The following is a 17,326-nucleotide window of genomic DNA, read 5'->3' on the forward strand; positions in this document are numbered from 1 at the left end:
ATTTTTGGTATGAATATAAAAAGGGTATTTTTGAAAAATTGAATGTGAGTTGTTATTCTGTCCGTATGAGGACGCGTGTTTATATAAATGTATGTTAAATCTCTTGAATTTTGTTTTGGTTAATTACTTGCTGAGATGTCATAATCTCATTGTGGTGTTTTACCCTACGGTTCCGTTTTATGGTGTAGTAGAGTTTGACGCAGAGCCCGAGTATGAACCTGAAGGACCGGTTCTGCCAGAAACTTAAGTTGCTAATATGTTGTTCAACGTTTTGGGATTTGTTTCCCTTATGTTATTTGTTTTTCTTTAAATTATCTGTTGGAATACTGTAAAATTCTTGTAAAGTTATTTTACTGTTTTTTGAACAATTCTGGTACTTAATAAAGAAAGACCTTTTATTTTCTCCGCTGCGAATATTATTGTGTACATTTATTACATGTTGTACACACTGTGAGCATTGGTCGTTGGGGTGCGTGATCCGTGTGGTCATCATCCCGATGTCACGAATTCCACAAAAATAACACGTAGGGGTCGCGGGCGCCACAGCTATCCTGTTATGTTTTTACTTTTTCATGCTTATATTATGCTTTGAATACTAGACGGATATACTAGCTATAACTAAACTAGTACTTGAAATTGGGTTGATTTCTTTATGTCTAAGTCAGGTTATTGAATCACAACTTTTGAGAATCTTTACTATTTTTTTTGGTTTACTGTTTCAAAATGTCACAGGAAATTTACATTCATCAAGATGTCTTTGTTACCAATCCGCCAAAGGGAGAGATTGTAAATGCTAAAGTTGGCTAGGATTAGATGATAAGGTTTATCTTATCATTATAAGTTTGAATTTGAATGAATGTAAAACAATTGTTGACTTTATCATGAACAACATTGAGTTTATCTAGAAGTCTTTAATGTTGTTTAGATAAGTCAGTAATGTGAATTTCGAATTCAAAAAGATCTGAAATTATCCAGAACAGAAGCTGAACACAGATCAGTAACTATAGAGAAGAATTATCACGAAGTGTTAGTAATCCGTGAGGAAACGTTCTCATAACTGACTCTACATGTCAGCAGAATCCTACTTCAATTGGAACTCTTTCCAGATCTAATATTTAAAGGAATTCGATTTTATAACTCATTCAAGGAGTTGGATTAAGGATTATTCAGATACATGTTCGTGTGCTTATGAAGGGAAAATTGATAATTTTCACTTTGATTTTTTTATCTCTCATTAAGTGTGATCGTGCTTCAAGTGTAGAGGATTAAGTGATTGGATTTCAGCCTCTAAAGTTCTAGGAAGAAATGCAATATTTGAAAATCACTAGAGATTCTGGCTGCTACCGCAGTAGGAGACAAACGGGTCGTTTGTCTTAGCAAGTAAGAGAATCAAGTTGCAAAGGTTTTGTAATTGATGAATACTTGTAATTGATTTTCAAATAATAAAATTGACTTTCATGGGTTTGGCTGCCCCATAGATTTTTACATTTAAAGAGTTCTTTAGAGAGCTTCCCTTCGAAACCAATCATTGTGTTGATCATAGTATTTGATTTATTTCAACATTCCTACTATTGAGATCTAACCAATTTGTTTGAGTAATTTGGTAGGTAATTTATTAGAATAACATGGGTATTTTGAGAATTTCAACGACATTACACAAATCTTGTCAAATTAAAGATCCTTTAAAAAGATTTCATATACGCACCCAAAAAAGTGAACATGAAAGTTAATTATAAAGAAATATATGCATACGCCGTGTGCTTTTTAGGTGTATCTTTTTCCTTCTTACCACGATCAAGGTCCCCTCATTTACTGTTCAGTACGTACTAATTGTGGCCTTTAAAATAGAACTATGCATGAGAAGTCTAGCAGACGGAACTCAATATTTATTTTTCCTGTTGCCTGTAGCGATTTTCATACCAAAGGACGAATAATGTCGGGAGCAGAGGATCCCAAGTTGCTAACAACAGGCGGAATAATGTTTTGCCTACTAAAGGACAACCAAAAGAGAGGGTGGCACTGGCATTAGCCTCTTTTCACCTAGAAAGAGAATCTTAAGTACTTTGGTTTCAACTCCTAAAGCAAGAAAGAAGAAAGATAACTTGGGAGGAGCTCTTAAGTGGGTTGCATGCGAATTATGAACTTGCTTAATTGCTCGATATATTTGGTGAGCTCATGAAGTTGCGACAAGAGGGTACCAAAGCTGATTTGAATCACTGTTGATCAAGATAGGAGTTCTCTCGCCTGAAAAACAGGCCAATGCTTTTGTAAGTGACCTTAAGGAGTCTATTAAAGAGGATGTGATGGAAGCAAGCTGGCCACAAGACCTATCAATGACAGTGGGGCTACCAAGAATTTATAAGGCAAGGAATAATGCCTTGCGAAAGTACTCGACATGGGGGTTAACTTAAGAAGAATATCGGAGACACTCGTTGGGGAGAAATGAAGCCAATGCTGCCGGTTAAACGACTAACCCCAGCAGAGCTCCGAGAACGGCAAGAGCAAGGCAGGCTTATACTTCAAATGCAATGAAAATAAAAGGCTTAAACAAGTTTCTAGAAGATAAAATTAAAAATCAAAATAATTACACCGCGTTAGGTATCGCCCTTATTTACTTTTTTTTTTTAATGTTCTCAATTAAAGAAATTAAATAACCAAATGAAACTTTAACAACTGGTACTGATCAGTGATCACTAAAATGATAAATTATTACACAGTGTACGTAATAGTTTTGAAAAGTGTTATAACCATAATTAATAGATCTTATAAAATATATTTATAAATTAAAGTGGCTTGATCATATAGTATGTAAGACTTATTTTATAATAAAAATAATTTAATAATTTAATATATTAATAGATCAAATTATATCAATTTATAAATTTATTTTTTTTAAATCTATTTATAACTAAAATATTTATAAATAACTTTTTATGTCATGCAAAAGTGGGAGGAATTTCGAAAAAGCATTACGTACCGTGTGTACGTAATATGTATTGTTCCATGTTTTTAGAAATCTGGAAAAAGTAAGATTAAATATTCGTTTCCATTGAGAAATATAATCAATCAATCACCTATTTTATTATTATAATTTTTTTTTAAATTTTTACATAAAATATAATAAATAATTTAACTTTTTTAAATCTCAAAATAATAATAATATTAAAAATAATATTTTAATAATATTTAAATTGTGAAGATTTTTATGTTGTGTATGGTTGTTGATCAAACTCAACTTATATCAAATCAATCATTGATGAGACTCACTATTTTTTTAAAGGAAAAAATTTATTGCAAGCAAGTTTGTGCACTAATTCGTACACCAATATTGATATATAATACATATGTTTAACAAAACGATATGAATTAAAGATAAAAATAATTTTTATGATATAGGAGATTTTCTTCTTCTCTTAATTTTTTTTTTTCATTTTTTTTAAATAAAAAAAAATCATTGGTACGCGATATGGTGCACGAACTCGCTTGTATCTAGCAAAGCCATTTTTTAAATTTCCATAAAAAAGTTCAATTTATCTAAAGCTACTTCAATATACATTTTAATCTAAAAAGTTAAATTCATCTCAACCTTAAAAAATTAAATACATTTCAATACATTTTAAGCACGTTAATGTAACAACAATAGTTTACTCTTTCAAAAATTAAAAAACAATAGTTTACAAGCTCGTGATCATCGAGTCTCTTGGCCACTAGCTCCTCTATATAAAACGCCGGTGTTGCCTGTCTCTCCCTCACAGCCTAATAACCCCTTGCAACCTCCATTAATGGCTTCTTACAACTACTTCAGCTAGCTGAGTTTTCCTTCTTCTCTTCTCTGCATTTCTTCACTCATTCCAGAACTCCCCTGATCCTTCTAAGCCAGAAAAAAATTACTTTAACAAAAATGGCAGACACGGCCTGGAGCTGCGGCCTGATGATCATGAAGTTTTTTACAATGGGGATGCTATGGTGGTTGGGGAGCATGGGCTTGGCATCAGGTCACGGTCATGGCAGATTTGACCAGCACCCACTCTCTGAGATCGACATTTACAAAACAACTCTTGCCCTCCGTGACTCCGTCTCCATCAAAGCCAGCACCCTCATTCTTGGCTTGAAGGTATCTCATGATTTTTCTCATCCTCGTACAATTAATGTATGCTAATTGACTGCTCCACGCTGCTAAGTTTTATTAATTTCTCTCTCGTTTTATTCATGTCGTGAATGCGTTGTAATTTAAACTTCAATGATACGTGCGATATATATCTGGGTAGTGGCATCTTTTAGCCACAAAGAAATCTTACTAAAATTATAAGAATGTATAGCGGAAAAATACCTCAAACTTAGCTTACAAAATTGCTCCACAAGTTTCTCCAGATTGATAAATCGCCAACGTTTCCTCTTTGTGGTGAAGTGTACTACGTAGTATAAAACTAGAGTAACACTTAACAAATTCACAGCCTAAATATATTATCAAGAGAGGACAAAAAGATAGAGAGTTTTTATGTATTCAGATGGTCCCAAAAACCAATTGAGGAGGACTATATATAGTCCTCCTACACACGGCTAGCCTTAATGGCTAGCATTCAATTGCCATATTAAATGGCAGTTAAGCATGGCTTTTAAGCCATGCGTTACAAGCAAATAACGCATGGCTTAAACCCATGCATTACACTGTAGTTAACGTTACACTGTAGTTAAGGAGGGGGTCAGCCCCACGTGGGCGCCCCTCCATCTAACATCTCTCACTTGTACACAGTGGGCATGACCCCAGGTCTACATATCTCTAATCTTCTCAATCTTGTTCATACTGATAAATAGGTCGTGCGACCACCAAGCACGTCTATAGAAAGGTGGGAGTACATATACTAAATCTCTCACAGAAAAGACCAGTATAGAAACATCCTTAAAGTGTCTGGTCATGTCCTAGACTCATTCGATCGCATCAAGATCAAGTATTTTCGAACCCTCTTGAGTTAATGAAACTCATAACAATGCTTGACTACCTCCAAATCATTTTAATATGTTCACAACCTTTAGTCGCTACCAAGATGTAGCGTCATTGTTTGACGTCAGCAAACACTATCGAAGATATAATGTCGAAGAGTCTTCCCTTTGCACTCATATCACTCAATTTTGGTTGAACCGTTTTCTCAACAATGCATCTTTAGACCATATCAATCATGGCCATAGACAGCATGCCAAAGTAGCGGACATCACAACTTCTATCTCATGACATAGTCAAAAGTAAAGGACATTTAAAAAATGAGACTCACACAGTGAGAAAGAAAGAAACATTTTACTCACTTACTTATATGGTCGTATAAGCACATATAGTATGAAACACATGCTATGGTGGATTTCTCTTTCTTAAAGAGCATATTTTTATATCAACATCATACAAATCTTAATCTAACCGCTTCTTAAGCGTCTAACCCGAATTCCTCTATTTGCACACCTCCAAGGCGTCAAAGAGTAACTCGCATCTGGCTTACTACAGGCTACATGGATGGTGGGGTAACCCATGCATAGTCCTATCAATGGACCACATCTTAGCTCCCACTAAGGCGACATAAGTTTGTGTCAACCAATTTATCCCTTTGGACAAGTACCTAGGGACACAATATCTCATCTCTACTTGCTACTTAAGTGCTAGAGGCGATCTCTCGTGTGAGTGAGCCGATCTAAGCCTGTTGACATATCTTGTGTGTATGTATTATAAAAAAATACGATAAATACAAGAACAAAATCATATTGTATTAATATCCCAAAGAAAAGGTTACATCTTAATGTATTTTGAAACACAAATTACATTTATAGTCTATGCAGTCCTAGATTCCTAACATGAGCCTCAAAGACATATCTTGCAATGGGCTTCGTTAAGGGATCAGAAACCATGCGACTCGTAGAAAGGTGTTTCAGAACCACTTTCTTTTGCGATACCATGTCTCTGATGTAGTGATATCTAATATCTATGTGTTTGGTTCTTCCATGATACTTTGAATCTTTAGCATATGCGAGAGCTGTCATGCTATCGCAGAATATCGTCACTAGATCTAAAGTATCCGTGCCAATGTCTAAATGCTTAAGGAACCTCCGTAACCAAACAACTTCTTAAACTGCTGCAGAACAGGCTATGTATTCTGCCTCCATGGTGGATAAAGCTATACAAGGTTGTTTCTTGCTGCTCCATGTAATGATGCATTTGCTGAGCAGAAAGACATACCTAGTGGTTGATTTGCGCTCATCTAGGTCGTTGCCCCAATCGGCATCACTGTAACTTCTTAGCTGCAAATCTGAACCCTAATAGCACAACACATAGTCCGCAGTTCCCTTTAGATATCGCATAATTCTTTTGACAGTTTTCCAGTGAGCCAGTCTGGGGTTAGACTGGAATCTACTCATTAAGCCAACTGTATAGCATATGTCAGGCCGAGTACACATCATTGCGTACATCAAACTACCACAACATTGGCATAAGGGACACGAGCCATCTTTTCCTTTTCTCTTTGAGTCTTAGGACACAACTCTTTAGACAAGTTCTCGCTTCTTGCAATAAGGGTGTCAATGGGTTTACATCCATTTATTAGAAAGCGCTCGAGCACTTTCTTTATGTAAGTCTGTTGGGACAAACACAAAAATCACTTTGAGCGATCTCTATAGATTTTAACTCCCATAATGTATTCTGCTTCACCCATATCATTCATCTCAAAATTAAAGGATAACCACTCTTTTGTGGCAACTATCAACCCTTTATCATTTCCAGCTAGTAGTATGTCGTCAACATATAATGACAACATAATGAAACTCTTCTTAGACCTTTTGACATAGACACAATGATCCTCTGTGATCATTGTAAACTCATTCGAGAGAATGGCTCGATGGAATCTGAGGTACCATTGTCTAGATGATTGTTTTAGGCCATATATAGATCGTTTGAGCTTGCACACTTTGCGCTCTTAACCTTTGATAACAAAACCTGTTGGTTGATCCATATAGATCTCCTCATCTAGTTCTCCATTGAGAAATGCTGTCTTGACGTCCATCTAGTGGAGTTCTAAATCTATGTTTGCTACTATAGCTAGAATCATGCGAATTGAGGCAAACCTCACCACTGGTGAAAAAATTTCCTCATAGTCTATACCCTCATGTTGGGTATATCCTTTCGCCACTAAGCGAGCTTTGTACTTATCTATTGATCCATCCGACTTGCGTTTGACCTTAAGAATCCATTTGTTTCCAATAGTCTTATGCCCTGTCGGTAGATCAACTAGATCCCAGACCTAGTTAGTCTTCATAGACTCAATCTCGTCATTAAGAGCTTTCATCTACTCATCTTTTGTAGAAGATGAGAGAGCGTCATGAATTGTCTTAGGCTCGTCATCATCATGCAGAGCTACCATAAACGTTTCCCTTTCAACCTCAAAACGACGACGAGGAATACTTTCACGTGTGCTTCTACGCGGCTGAGGCTGTTGTGATTGATGGACAAGTGGTGTGCTCCCACTTGGATTCAAATCCTTTTTATAATTTATAGGAACTTGAAAAATTTCTTCCTCATTCTCAACTAAATTCCTTGGAGCACTTTCCTCTTGTTCCACAATCTCATGAAGTTCTAAACTCCTATCAACCTCACCTCTACTTGGAAACTCATCTTCAATGAAATCCACATCTCGTGACTCAATCTCAGTCACACTTCCATCAGATTGTTCATCTATTAACACATACCTTTTAGAGTATTCTGAGTACCTTATAAAGATACACTTCTTCCCTCTAGGACCTAACTTCCCATATTTATGAGAAAGATCGTGAACAAAAACCGTTGAACCCCATGGCCGCAAGTTACTCAAATTGGGTTTCTAGCCGGTCCATAGTTCATATGGGGTGGAAGTTACTAATTTGAAGGGCACTCGATTAAGAATGTAGGCAGCAGTCAAAAGTGCATCCCCCCAAAAAGAAATTGGTAGGTTTGCTTGCACCATCATTGACCTAACCATCTCAAGCAGTGTTCGATTTCTCTTTTCCGCCACATCATTTTGCTGCAGCGTACCTGGCATCGTCAACTGTCTTTTGATTCCTTTTTCATCACAGAGCCTTTTAAATTGCTCAGAGAGATATTCTCGTCCTCGGTCAGTTCTTAAAGTTTTTAAACTCTTATCTAACTGATTCTCAACTATTCTTAGATATCACCTAAAGCATTCCAATGCTTCAGACTTATGGGAGATTAAGTAGACATGAACGTAACGTGAAAAATCATCTATAAATGTGATGAAGTAGACACCTCCATGTCTTGCCCTCATACTCATTGGACCACAGATGTTTGAGTGGACTAATTGTAGTAGAAAATATGCCCTAGTGGCTTTTTCAAATATATTTTTTTAACTTTTCTCATTAGACAATGTTCACATGTGAGTAAAATGACTTTAACGAGATTGCCTATAAGGCCTTCTCTAGCTAACCTAGCCATTCTATCTTGTCCTATATGGCCAAGCCTAGTATGCCATTTATATGAATCCAAATTATCAGATGTGGAAAGAAAAACAATAGACTCATTTATATTTGAATAATTCAAATTCAATATCATAAAACCATCTTAAAGAAAAACATTGTCATAAAACATATGGCTCAAATAAAAGGAAACATAATTGTTTTCAAATACAATTCGAAAACCAAATCTTAATAGAGTGACTACAGAAAGTAAATTTCGTCGGATCTCGGGAGCGTATAGCACATTGTGGAGGAAAAGAGTGCGGCCACCCCGCAAGTCCAACTTGTAGGTAACAAGTCCCAGTACCTCCACGCTAGTTCTATTCCCCACCTTGATATCACGGCTCCCTATTGGAATCCGACGATACTCCACAAATCCGACTCTGTCTCGTACTATGTGTTCGGTCGCTCCTGAATCAACAGTCCACACAGGATAGGAGTGAGCAATCATCACATGGCTAGTTACAAAAACAATGCGAGAAAAGTTAGAGTGTACCTTTTTCGGCTCAGTGCAGTCACGAGCGAAGTGGCCATTCTTTCCACTGTTGAGGCACTCTAATTTTGACTTGTTCTTCCCGCGCTTGCCCCTCTTGCTACGCTAAGAAGTTCCTTACACCTTCTTAATTTGTCCAGCAACTACCCCATTCTTGAACTTCTTGTGCTTAGGCCTTGATGCCTTATGCAAACCAGAATCAACCACATAGGCTTTATGATTGGGCTTAGCAGCCTCTAGGCACTCAGCCTCCAATTCCAAGTGAAGCGAGACATCATCAAAGTCTTTGATATTCTCATTATGCGTCAGATTCTGACTCATATTCTCCCAAGAATTCGGCAGTGATCTTATCACTGCCTGGACTTGCTGTTCATTAGTCAGGTTGTTTCCTGCCGACTTAAGTTCGCAGATCATGGTCGACATAGCCCTAAGATGTTGTTTCATAGTGTGGTCAGAGCGCATCTTGTAGGAGTCAAACCTCATGGTTAATCCACTCAACCTAGTGGCTGAAGTTCCACCAAACTTCAACTCCAAAGCTTCCCACATGCTTTGGGCAGTGTCATAGATCTCGAACTCACACATTAGATCATTGTGCATGCTGCTTAACATTATTATGCGCGTGCACCGACTTTTCTTAGCCCATTGAGTATAGGCCAGTTGATCTATCTTGTGTTGTTCCGAGGTCTCTTCCCCGGGCTCAGTAAGGGAGTGAGATAAGGCCTCCAAGACCTCTTGCTCATCTAAGACATATTGGATCTTGCGATGCCAAATGTCGTAGTTCTCCCTATCCAATTTCTCCCCTTTGTTTAAATCGACAACTATACTCTTAGATGTCATATCACTACAATACACAAAAAAGGGATATTACAAACACACCTAAGAAATCTGCCACGTACATCCAAGTTAGAAAAAGAATAATTTAGACATGTCACAAGATCAAAAAATCGCTAAGCTTCAGAATCATCTATTGCGCCACAATATCCAATTATTAAATTTCTAACCTAATTCCCGCGCAAATTTAAAAAACAAATATGAGAGAATTAATCATCATAAAACTCAACCATACTTCCACTATCTTAAGTAGTCATCTAGCCCTAGTCACATGTAAAGATATAACCTACTAAAATCGCAGTAATCTTTTGGGCCAGTCTACAAAGACAGCTACTCCAACCACAACAACCTGTTGGGCCAGTCTACAAAGATGGTTCATATAAGACCATTACAGTCCATTTTTCTTGTTCCATCAGTGCATTTACAGTTCTTACTGGGGCCACCATGGTCTTTTGGCTATACAGTGCATTTACAGTTCTTACTGGGGTCACTGCAATTCTTTCAGCCTATCATTTATACTGACAATTCTAACTAAGTCTACTTAGTGGGAACTTTTCTATTTTATCATTAAAGACTAATGTATAAACATTCAAGCCTAACATTCATAGATGATAAAATAGTCACATATCCACATGTTCAATTCACATATGCATGTAATCACATTTAATCTAAAAAAAATTAAATAAAAGATCACATGTAATATAACATAATGGAATTTAAAAAAAAATAGAATGAATATAACCATATATTCACATGTAATCACATTTAATCTAAAACATTAAATAAAATGTCACATGTAATATAACAATATATCTAAGCATATATTAAAATATGTAATTTTTTTTTTAAAGAAACGAAATAAATGTATAACAAATACATTTAAAAACCCTATCTAAATCAAAGGTAAGTCGCAACTCAGTAGTGCGCACTGCCTTTGACCGGTGGTCTTGGGTTCAAGTCCCAAGGGTGTCAATTTCATCCTTTTTTTTTTTTTAAATAAAACAAAAATGGGCCGAATTGCCCCAGCCCAATTTTATAAAAAAAAAAATAGTGGGCCAAAGGGCCCAAGTCCAGCCCGTATTCTTCCTGTTTTTTTTTTTAAAAAAAACTAATAGGTCGTGAGGGCCTAGTGGAAAAACAGATGACCAAAGGTCATCTTCAACCTCCAAATGGCTACTGTTCACGTGAACAGTAGCCGTTACACAGCAGCACCCAGCCGACGCTAGCGTCTGCCACAAGCAGCCTTAGCTGCTTCCTCCGCTGGAAAAGCACCTCCAAGCGGTAGGGTGGTGTCGCAGCACCTTGAAGTGCGCTGCCATTTTTTTTTAATCCAAATAAAAAAAAGGATAAAAAAGACACAGGCAAATTTCAAGCATATGCGAGAAAAAAATATAAACTAGAAACAACTATTATGCGCTCTGATACCAATGTAAGAATGTACAGCGGAAAAATATCTCAAGTTTAGCTTATAAAATTACTCCACAAGTTTCTCGAAATTAATAAATCTCCACAAGCTTAGCAGATTGTGGGTTACTATACAAGATGAATATATGGTGTGTCTAGCTATATTATATATATATAGTCTATATTAATTCCATTTTTTTTTCTTTAAAAAAGAAGAAAATTTATGAGAAGAGTAATATTTTGCTTGGTGGAAGAATTGCCATCGACATGTGATGGCACAGGTTGGCCATGCACCATCCATGTGTGTGTACGTATGAGTATATATATATATATATATATATATATATATATATATATATATATATATATATATATATTTTAAGATGAGTAATATTTTGTATAATATATAAGTTTTGCAGAGTCAGTTTGTAAACCAGTAAATCTTCTCACGAAAAAAGAGAAATGATATTCTTACTCTACAATTTTCTAATAAAATAATATTTTTTTAAATATTTATTTTAATTTTGATTTTAATTTGATGTGTTTAAAATTTTTTAAAAATATTATTTTATTAAAAATTATAGAAAAATTGTAAATGGGTGGTATGGCTATCATTGCTCCTGAAAAAATATATATAAAAAAAGCCTATATTTTTTAATGAAATATGGTTTTTAAACAAAGAAGCAGTGCAAGATCGACTTGCGAGATTTCTCTTTTGACATGAACTGCATGAAACATGATTGTAAAAATTAAAATATAGGAGAGCGGTAAGGTGCACGTGATAGATCTGTTTTTATTATTATTATTATTTTTTTTTTATATATTATAATCAAAAGCCAAAGTTTCAGTTAATTAATTAATTTTTGTTTTTAACCAAAAGGAATATTTTTGGACCGACAAATTAACAAATACCAAAGATTTAAATTAACGAGCCTAGAGTACGTACGTACCTCCTTAGTTAATTTTGATTATTTTATTAAAGGCATTATATCGGAAGGTTGGCCGCATGAGCCATGCAGTGGAAGGAAATCTTATCATGAATATTATATAAGATGATTAAAAAATTATTATTTTTATTTATATGTTAATCTTTCGAAGTCCTGATAATGAAAGCTTATCATCCTAACATTTCAATGGAATGATGATCATATGATTTACAAAAAATTGTTATTTGGGGTTGTTTGTAGAACACCACAGGTAATTATATTGTACGTGTTTATATAATATATATATATATCAATAATAAAATGTGGTCCAAAAATTATAATTGTATATTAATAAGAATAATACTAGAAATAGTACTCTTAGGGTCGGTGGGCAAACATCTCGCACTTTTTTTTTTTTAAAGAATGAGTTTATCATTAAAAAAATAATGTAGATCCCACGTACATTTATCATTTTTTTAAAAACAAAATGCATTAAGTTTGCACATATCCTATGACTATATAAATCATTTCCCTTATTGATAAATAATTCAGTAATCTAACAACATGTATAATATTTTTCGGATGCATCTACTGATTACATGCAAAAAACGTGCGTTGTTTTATGATTAATTTATCATTTTGATTATTGGTGTTGATCATGATAGATATATATATATATATATATATATATATATATAATATCATTGTTTATGCAAAAATACTCTTAATAATTTGTTGCGTGTTTTCGATCTTTTCTTTATATGATTACAGGGCGAGGATAAAGAATGGGTGACAGTGAATGTTGTGAACCTAGATCCATCTGAGGATGATTGGGTTGCAGTTTTCTCTCCTGCAGAGTTCAAGTACTAATCATATACATCTCTTAATACAATCTAGCAAGCTGCTCAATTTTAGTACACATTAATACCATTGAATTATAGAATGCAATTTAATTAGTTTTTGGCCTTTTTCAAACTGATGAATTATTATATGGATTGGAGATTAGGAGTTTAGGAGTTTTGTTGCAAATTTTTCTGTGAATGCTCTCAAGTTGAAGGAGTATTTTTGTTTTAAAATGGCAGCGCATCGACCTGTTCACCAGTGTCTAGTGAAGAAGAGGAGCCATATATATGCTCAAGCCCGATTAAGGTGTCTCCAATGCGAACTACTTTGAAATTAAAAATAGACAAAAAATGAAAAATTTGTTTGGTTTTTTGGCTCTCTTAATTAATGTATTTGATGTTCATTACAGTTCAAGTATGCAAATTACTCCAATTCAAAGTATACAAAAACTGGCAAAACTGTTCTCAAATTCCAGTTGATCAATCAGAGGGCAGATTTCTCCTTCGTATTATTTTCAGGCGGTTTGTCAACTGTATATCCATTTCTCCCCTAAGATCCTTGTAAATGTGTTTTTATGTTTTATGTTTCTACATCACTTACAGTTCAGATTAACCAAGATTTTCTCCTGTGTATGCATGCTAATGAAAAATTATGTTTCTGGATATTGCAGCCTAAACTAGTGGCAGTTTCAAATTTCATAACATTTGCTAATCCTAAAGCACCTCTATATCCTCGCCTTGCTCAAGGGAAGTCTTGGGATGAAGTAAGTCCATTTCATAACAGTTAACAACACCTATAAAATCTTTTTTTCTCCATCCCTTTTAGTATTAGCACCCAAAGAAGACTTGATTTAGGAAATTTCAACACTGCCGAGAGGGTTTTTCATACATATTTTGGACTTAAAAAGGACACATGTATACAAATAATTCAAGCAGTGATCATTTGACGATATTTGCAGATGACAGTAACTTGGACTAGTGGATATGCATTAAATGAAGCCGTTCCATTTGTTGAATATGCTGTGAAGGGACAAGCTAAAGCTCGATCCCCAGCTGGAACATTGACAATTGATCAAAACAGCCTTTGTGGTATTATTCGTTTCATCTACACACGAGTATTGCATACTTTGTTTGCGATAAATAACTAGTTCATTGCTTTCAAGAAAGCTTTTAGTGATGAAAAAAGTCCATGAGTGTAATCTTTATATTTATAATTTAGGGCAAACCTTTCAACAGCTATTTGAGCATTGCTTTGAATCAAGTTTCTTATAGTACTTCTAATGTTTTGGGACATACCAAGTTCATTGATATCAGCTTTTGAATACAAAGTGAGCCGAAAGGCGGTTGCATAACATGATTTCCTTGGTATTTTGTAGGTTCTCCTGCACGGACGGTAGGGTGGCGTGATCAAGGTTTCATACATACAAGTTTCTTGAAAAGTTTATGGCCCAACTTTGTGTATGCTTTTATACATTTTTCTTGACACAAAACTATCCTAAATTGTTGACCGAAGATATCTATTGAAGGTTGGCTATAATGGTATTTCAGGTACACTTACAGGATGGGTCATCTCTTATCGAATGGCTCATATATCTGGAGCAAATCCTACTCTTTCAGATCATCCCCTTATCCTGGACAGGACTCACCACAATGTGTCGTAATATTTGGCGACCTTGGGAAGGTAGTTATGAGATCATTTGACTGAATGAAATCTATAGATCAATAATTATAAAGAGATTAACTCCAGTCACCAGCTGATATATCCATAGCCTTGGGAGGGTACTTGAAAACCTCTGCCAAGAGTTTAATTAATAAGATTTCTTGTGCATGAATTAAGGTAAAAACATTTTACATTTTTTCCTCTGTATTTCAGGCTGAACGTGATGGTTCAACCATGTATGCTGATTATCAGCCAGGATCTCTAAATACTACCGACCAACTCATCAAGGACTTAAAAAACATTGACATAGTTTTCCTTATTGGAGATTTAGCTTATGCAAATAGATACATCTCACAGTGGGACCAATTCATGTCACAGGTTGAGCCCATTGCATCAGCTGTCCCATTTATGGTTGCAAGGTTTGCCCCGTTACTCGTTTCCATCTAATCATAACCTTGTAACAATAAATCCCAAATAATTAAATTCATCCATTTGTATTAAGTTATGTATCTTTTATTGGTTATCATGCAGCGGTAATCATGAACGTACGTGGCCAAATTCAGGAGGCTTCTATCAACATACAGATTCAGGAGGGGAGTGTGGTGTGACTGCTGAGACCCTTTTCTACGTTCCTGCTGAGAACAGAGCAAACTTCTGGTAAAAACAATCACATATATGTTTTTCGAGTTATCCGATGGATTTGTAGCAACTTAAAGCATTCCTTTGTTTTTTGTACAATGATTTTTCTTTTTGAGATTCATGACGGAAATTTCAACTCAATGAGTAGGTATTCAACAGATTATGGCATGTTTCGGTTTTGCATAGCTGATAGTGAACATGATTGGAGGGAGGGATCAGAACAGTACCGATTCCTTGAGCATTGCCTTGCAACTGTGGATAGAAGGAAGCAACCTTGGTTGATCTTTGCTGCTCATAGGCCTCTAGGGTATTCCTCTAATGAATGGTATGCCAAAGAGGGTGCATATTCAGAGCCAATGGGAAGGGATGATTTGCAGAAGCTTTGGCAGAAGTACAGGGTAGACATTGCCTTTTTTGGCCATGTCCATAACTACGAAAGAACATGCCCCATTTACCAGGTAATGGATGCTGCAAAAATCTCCACATTTTTTTGTCTCAAAAGTTTAAAATGATAGTAAATTAATGGCAACTTCAATTATTTAAATTATATTGTCTAATAACATTTCTAGTCCAAACAGTAAATTCACTTCCATGCCATTTTTTAACCTTTTTTGTATATCTTCAATGTTGGTGTTGTAGAATACATGCGTAAAATCTGGAAATACGAGTTATTCCGGCGTCATGAATGGAACAATCCATGTTGTCGCTGGAGGTGGAGGTAGTCATTTATCATCCTTCGCCACAGAAATACCCAACTGGAGCCTTTTCAGAGACTATGACTTTGGCTTTACAAAACTGACAGCATTCAACCACTCTTATCTGCTCTTCGAGTACAAGAAAAGTAGTGACGGGAAGGTGTATGATTCATTCACCATTATGAGGGAATACACCGATGTCTTGGCTTGTGTTCATGATAGTTGTGCACCAAGCACTTTGGCCTCTTGAGAATGTCTCTTTTTTCTTGGGTTTCTTATGTCTGTTGTTAATTTGCAGAAGCAAACTGACAGGGGATGTATTTTTCTTTCAAAGTTGTTGTTTTGTAATTTGAGAAATGGCTATGGATGGTCAAAGTTGTTAGATTATGATTCAGTCAGATCAAGCTTGATGATTTAGGTTTTAGTTTCCTATATATCCTTGTAATGCCTACAATACAAGTTAATCACCTTCCTTGATCACCTTGTATTGTATCGTAATGCCTACGAGTTGCAATAAATTATTTAGAGGATTTCAAGGCTTCAAGCAAATTGATAATATTCTTGGGGGAATTCATGTTGTATCCAAAACTCTACATTTTACAATATCATAGTAATAGGTGTTTTCTTTTATAAAGAAAATCTTAGAAATTTAACATTTTTTCTTCTATTTATCTCAAAGGAAAAAATATTTTATCGGACAAGAAAAATATATTTGAAGAATGAAAATATAAATAGATAATTACATATGTATGTTAAGAATATATATATATATAATATAAATAATCGAATTTCCTTCCTCCCATCAATTTAAATTTTTGAAATAGATGATGATTTCATATATATTAAAGCATAAATCCTTAACTCAAACTCTACTATACACTACTTTATCCTATTTAATTAAGTATATTGTTTATATAAAAAAAAATTAAGTATATTGTTGTACAAAACCACTGTAAAATTAGAAAATGATAAATACGTAATATTTTTCACAATACTTTATATAATTATATAGTAAAACGAGGAATACTTTTATAAAAGAACAATGATATCTACACAACATTTTATAAAAATAAATACTTTATAAAAATATTTTTATTTTAAAATATAATTATAAAATGTGTCGTAAAAACTGCTGCACAATATCTTTGTTAGTTAAAATTATCCTTGAATATATTGAAGCACATGGCCAGTGACATCTTCCTTAACGGTTTCTGTCTCTACGAAACTACATAGACCATTCGTGGTTTCTTACTTTCTCTTCCCTTTAACCTATCAAGCATTGCATTTCAACTTGTCAACCCTCAAAGAAAATCCAAAATCCATAAAAAGAAGGAATACAAAAAAGTCAAACACGG

The 17,326-nt window shown here is 34.9% G+C and overlaps 1 protein-coding gene across 1 annotated transcript; it reads left to right on the forward strand.

Moving 5' to 3' along the window:
• Positions 1-3,715: 3,715 nt before the first annotated feature.
• On the forward strand, positions 3,716-16,529 carry LOC121236057 (probable inactive purple acid phosphatase 27). The gene is made up of 12 exons (XM_041132549.1): positions 3,716-4,114; positions 12,907-12,998; positions 13,218-13,284; positions 13,388-13,510; positions 13,649-13,741; positions 13,937-14,066; positions 14,354-14,435; positions 14,526-14,658; positions 14,851-15,056; positions 15,169-15,294; positions 15,425-15,734; positions 15,916-16,529. Exons 1-12 carry the CDS (start codon positions 3,902-3,904, stop codon positions 16,219-16,221), a joined length of 1,881 nt encoding a protein of 626 aa, XP_040988483.1. The 5' UTR covers positions 3,716-3,901; the 3' UTR covers positions 16,222-16,529.
• Positions 16,530-17,326: the final 797 nt, after the last annotated feature.

The sequence above is a fragment of the Juglans microcarpa x Juglans regia genome, chromosome 6D, assembly GCF_004785595.1.
Source record: "Juglans microcarpa x Juglans regia isolate MS1-56 chromosome 6D, Jm3101_v1.0, whole genome shotgun sequence".
Classification (NCBI taxonomy): domain Eukaryota; kingdom Viridiplantae; phylum Streptophyta; class Magnoliopsida; order Fagales; family Juglandaceae; genus Juglans; species Juglans microcarpa x Juglans regia.